Source organism: Nicotiana attenuata, unplaced genomic scaffold (genome assembly GCF_001879085.1).
Source record: "Nicotiana attenuata strain UT unplaced genomic scaffold, NIATTr2, whole genome shotgun sequence".
NCBI classification, from domain to species: Eukaryota; Viridiplantae; Streptophyta; class Magnoliopsida; order Solanales; family Solanaceae; genus Nicotiana; species Nicotiana attenuata.
In genome coordinates, this window is record NW_017673168.1 from 85773 (window position 1) to 91772 (window position 6000).

Consider the following 6000-nt stretch of genomic DNA (forward strand, 5'->3'; position numbering starts at 1 on the left):
AACACAAGATAACTAGACACGATTAATCAAGGGCCCTTTCAATTAATCACAAGACAACATGTAGTTGAACAATCGTAGAGTAAAAATGGCTCAATTATATCAAAACATGGTCAAGACTTCATCCAACAACTGGTTCCATCAACCCTAGATGACGGGTTTAGCTACTCATACTAATAGATGAAAATTCAATAAATAAAGTCATAATCAACAATTAAAAGAAGAAGAATAAAACTATAAGGAAAATTCTTTGTCTTTTTTCTGTGTTCTTGCCTTCAAAATCTCTCTAAAAACAGCTCCCTCCTCTCTTGGACGAATTAGGCTTCATATAGGTTTAGGTTAGTCACCCTAGAAATTACATAATTGACCTTGGATTTTTGGCTCCCGTTTGCCCGTTCGCGGCCGCGGATGGACCGCGGATTTGACAATTGTTCTGTCCGCAGCCGCGGATCTGATCGCGGAGCTGGTACTTGCTCTTCTTTCTCCTTTTCGACTGGGCTATCCTCCGATTGGCCTTCCACGCTCCATATTGACTCCAAAACACTCTTTAGCTTCCTCCTAGCTTGAAGTGGCTCCTGCAAAACATAAAACTCTTAATTAGAGCATTTTGTTATCTTTTACATTCAAACATTGATAAAGTGCGGCCAAATTAGAGTGTAAATAGTATCTAAATAGCATAATTATCGTCTACTATCAACACCCTACACTTAAACCTTTGCTCGTCCTCTAGCAATCAAACCACACTCTACAGAGGCCTAACTTCCCTGAGCGACTTCTCTAACTCGTCACACCAAGAATATTCCTCATAGATTGAGTACATTAGTGTAACATCCACACCTCAAGAGTTGACTCCCGCGAGCCATGCAGTATTCCTAACCGGCTTACTTACCCTAACTCAGAGGTCCAAACTTACCCCTCCTTCATGAATCAAGTGCCTGCTCACAACAAAAAGAGACTCATTCCACAATCAATAACATGCACACACACTGAGGAACTTCAATATACACAAAATTCATTCACCCTTAGAAATGACATTCATATGCCACAAAAGATGCACCATAGGCTTGCCCGTAGTGTACTACTCTACTAATCGAGCTCATTCTGTCTAGGATCAATTAGGGCTTTATTTGGTTGTAATGTAGGCTGCGGGACGGGTAGGATGCATTTAGATATACGAGTGGCTACACCTCCCTAAGCACTTTAATGCATGTACATTAGCATTCAAAACCCCACACTTATGTCAAACCATGACTCCACCTTCACATCACTATATATTAACTCCCTTCATCTTTAAGCACAATAACATCAAGAGCCACCACTTATTAAGGAATATTTTTCACAACAACACAACTATATTTTTTTTCAAGTGGCTCTTACCTTTTTTAAAACAGGGCACCTTTCTCCTTATCTCATTAGTTCCACTCAAAAGCCAAACCAACCACCCCACACTTTAACTTTTACAAATTTCATACAATTCAAGTGCTCATGAGAGGTGAAAAGGTTTGTAGTGTGGTTGCCAAAGAAACAGGATTACAGGCTCAACGGGGTTAACTATGATACATAATAAATGGGTGGATGAAGTATATATATGGTTCAACAAAGAAATGCCTATATCACTTCCCAAACTAAACAAGACTACTATTTCTCTTTGTAGACACACAGGGCAAGTTCTAGGCATCAAATGTCGTGCACAGAATACAACAAGCCTCACACACACATGGCACATGACTCACTCCAGATTGGGTCATCAAACACTCTAATCAGGGTACTTAGCCAAATTAAGAACATACATTTTAAGGCATTCTTACAAGAGTCGACAACTGAGCCTAAGCGTCACACTAAAGTACCCGCTATATTCAAGGCATTATGACGTTAAGAGATTCTATTTCGTTCTGCCCATAGCCCACAAGTTCCCACTAACAATAAAAAAACTAACTAGCCCGGTTCAAATAAAACCCTTGGAAAAGAACTGTGGCTTAAAGAAAAACCAAGGGGGAATTGATACACTACTACAAAGAAAAATCTTTTTGTGTTTTTTTTTGTTTTTTTTGTCGACTTAGTGCCTCAAGAAACCCGTTGAATGATATCCATCGTCGGGACAAGTCGAAAATGATTTATGTAAATAAACTACAAAACTATGCTACATACAACATACCACAAAGCATCCCCCACCCACACTTAAAAGGATGGCATGTCCCCATGTCATACAAAATAGAGTAACGCAAGGTGAAAGAACTTCCCTGGAAGATCAGTCCTGAGCGGAGACAGTGCCGGGGTCGAGATGACATGCCTTCCCAAGCGCACGCAGCCAGCCCATGATTTTCTTCTCTGACTTTGCATTTTGGGTGGCCAAAGCATCAACTCTCGTCCCCAAATCCGCGACGGAAGTGCGCAACCCTGCCATTTCTTGTTCTAAGGCTATCAGCCGCGTACTCTGTCTGACTGCAGATGAACCTCCAACCGCGGCTACTTGATCCCGTGGGGGTGAGGATGGCCCAACTTGTTCCTGTGGGGTTGAAGAAGGCCCAACTTCTTCCTGCTCTTCATCGCTCTCCTCTGATGCATCAGAATCGTGACTATCAGTTGAACTGGGTGCCACCGTGTCTTTCCCAATGGTCACTTTGGATGCCCGAAACATTGTTTCTTTCTTCACCTTGCCATCCACATTGGGGTTCTCTGACACCCCTACAGCCCGACACAATCTAGTGACCAGAGATGGGAAGAAGAACCCATACCTCCTCAATGTTGAATGCATGAACATCTCATAGTGAATAACCTTGGCCATATCAAAATCGTAGCCATTCACGAAGCACCAGATCAAAGCAGCTCTCGGTCCATTGACCTCAGTGGTGTTGTGGGACGGCAGCAGTCGACTATTGATGATGTACAACCAACACTTTCCTTCAAAGGTGAGTGAGGCGGAGTGCAACTTAGATCCCGGTACAACCCATACTACATCCTTGTCTGGTTTACAGATAGTTTGGATAAACAATTGCCAATTTGTGGGTTCTTGCTTGTAAGTATCATAGTAATCCATGTCCCCAGTAAATGCAGGCAAGCGATACACTCTCGTGATGGCTTCCATCGAGGCATTCACCCTCTTTTGTCGCACAATGCATCATGTTCAGAACAGTTGGCGTAGAATTCCCTAACAAGTAACAAGTTACCGTCCTCCGGCTCTTCGAAGAAGATGTCTAGCCTGCGCCTGATCAGCTCCCTATACATATTAGAGCACTCAGCTTGGAGGGAACCCCTGTCAACTCCCCTTTCTGGTACATGCTTTCTAATAGCCTTCCAACTGAAACGGTCTTGGGCAGCTCTGGAGACAAACCTGGTGCTATCAAATGGCTCTGAACTGGCTGATGCCCGTGCCTGGGACGAGCCACCGGTAGTGCGTCTCTTCTTTGAAGATCTCATTGTACCTACACAACAACCACCATTATCAATAATCAGCGGAATAGGTGACCCAAGGGCGGTTACTCAGACTTCAGTCGCACCCTTGGTCACAATTCATACTCAAAAGTTCATTGGGGCAATTCAACAAACACCTACTGTGCATATGCCCCCCCCAATGTACCCAAAGACCCAATTAAACTCCCATTCTTCACAATTCAACAATGTTTTCCCAACCCAACCAACCTAATGTCCTCACATACCAACATATATACCAACAAATACAACAAAGATAAGAGTACCCATATTTCTACTTTCCTACACTTACAATAGAAGAGTAAAAGAATGAAAAAAAAATCGAAAAAAAACAAAACAAAAAAAACTAAAAGAAAAAAGTAGAAGCATATACTTACTTGATAATCTTGTGAGGACTGGAGCTTGAGTAGTGGGTGAGTAGAGAAGAGGGAGAAGGAAAGGAGATTTGGTGAAGATGGGGGGAAGTGTTTCGTTGATTTCAGAATTGGGGAAAGGGGGAGGGTTTTGTTTTTTGTTATGTTGTTTTTGGTTGGGGGGGGGGTCAAAGAATGGGTGATAAGGCGGATGGGGGGGTTTTAATAGAAAAAACTAATTAAAAAAAGGGGGGAAGGGAGAAGAAAATAAACGAAAAAAAAAATAAAAAAATGAAACCTGAACGGCGCCAGGTCCGCGGCCGCAGACAGAACATTTGCAAACTCCGCGGTTGATCCGCAGCCGCGGATTAGGCATCCACGATTTCTTTTGCTTTTTCACATTTTTGCCTATCTCCGGGATACTTTCGTCACCCCGAGTCCTTCCGCTACGCATACCTTCGTTCCTGCACCTTAGTAGATCGATCAATATTGTCACCATTCAAAAATCAATTACAAAAAAATAAGATCAAAGAAAAAAAATGATGGGTTGCCTCCCAACAAGCGCCTAATTTAACATCGCGGCACGACGATTTACAACAAACCATGGGTTGCCTCCCAGGAAGCGCCTGATTTAGCATCGCGACACGACACAGGCTTTCATTATTACTCTTCACTCATATATTGGGGCTATTCCAACGATATCACCACTCTATCCTCCTTTTCTTCGACCATTCCAAGGTAATGTTTCAACCTTTGCCCATTCACTTTGATCTTATTCGTTCCATCTTCGGATTCAATTTCTACAGCTCCGCTTGAGAACACTTGCACCACTCTGAAGGGTCCTGACCTTCGGGACTTCAATTTACCCAGAAACAATCTTAGTCTCGAGTTGTATAACAACACTAGATCTCCGGGTTTGAAGTTCCGATTCAGGATATACTTATCATGCATCATTTTCATCCTTTCTTTGTACAATCTTGCATTCTCAAATGCATGGAACCTGAATTCCTCAAGTTCATGTAACCCAGTGACTCTACTGGTGCCTGCGGTCTCCATATCCAAATTCAACTATCGCAGTGCCCAAAGGGCTTTATGCTCGAGCTCTACCGGAAGGTGACATGCTTTGCCAAACTCCAACTTGTATGGTGACATACCAACTGGAGTTTTAAATGTTGTGCGGTACGCCCATAATGCATTATCCAGCTTCTTCGCCCAATCAGTCCTTGTCGCATTCACTGTCTTGGTTAGGACACTTTTGATTTCCTGGTTTGACACTTCAAATTGCCCGCTCGATTGTGGGTGATAAGGGGTGGTCACCTTATGACGAACTCCATACTTTTCCAATAGCCGTGCGAATGCTCTATTGCAAAAATGGGTTCCACCATCACTGATTATAGCTCTTGAGGTGCCAAAACGTGTGAAGATGTTTTACTTTAGAAAGCCTGTCACCCCCTTTGCATCATTGGTTGGGAGAGCCACAGCTTCAACCCATTTGGAGACATAGTCAACTGCCACCAGTATGTATTTGTTACCATATGAGCTGACGAATGGCCCCATAAAGTCAATCCCCCACATGTCAAATACCTCCACCTCTTGAATGGTAGTCATCGGCATCTCGTGACGTCGAGATTTGGCACTCATCTCAGCTCTTCACCCAAGCATGGGCATCTTTGAATAGAGTTGGCCAATACAAACCCGATTCCAACATCTTAGCTGTTTTCCGAATCCCTCCTAAGTGTCCACCATATGGTGAAGCATGGCAAGCCTGCAAAACAGAAGGTTGATCTTTCTCGGGGATACAACTCCAGATCATGTTATCTACACATATTTTAAAAAGTAGAGGTTCATCCCAATAATAAAACCGATAATCGCGAAAGAACTTTTTCTTTTGAATTGAAGAGAGTTCATAAGGTACAATACCGCTTGCTAAATAATTAGCAATATCAGCATACCATGGTGTCTCCTCCATTGTCATGCTAGTAACTGCTCATCAGGGAATGTCTCTGTTATATCTTCAACCTCTACCTTCTTTTCAGCTCCTTCCAACCTTGAGAGGTGGTCTGCTACCTGGTTCTCTGTCCCTTTTCTGTCACGGATTTCCAGATCGAATTCTTGTAGCAAAAGAACCCAGCAGATCAAGCGTGGCTTTGACTCCTTCTTTGCTATCAAGTACCTAATTGCTGCATGGTCAGCATAAACAATAACATTTAAACCAATCAAG

The 6000-nt window shown here is 42.9% G+C and overlaps 1 protein-coding gene across 1 annotated transcript; it reads right to left on the reverse strand.

Annotated features, from left to right (window-relative positions):
• Positions 1-4466: 4466 nt before the first annotated feature.
• Positions 4467-4835, reverse strand: LOC109215622. Its single transcript, XM_019379722.1, has one exon. The coding sequence runs from the start codon at positions 4833-4835 to the stop codon at positions 4467-4469; it is 369 nt and encodes a 122-aa protein (XP_019235267.1).
• Positions 4836-6000: the final 1165 nt, after the last annotated feature.

Bases quoted from the DNA above. Each gene is read 5' to 3' on its own strand.
- LOC109215622 (XM_019379722.1), bottom strand. From the start codon at position 4,835: ATGGAGACCGCAGGCACCAGTAGAGTCACTGGGTTACATGAACTTGAG.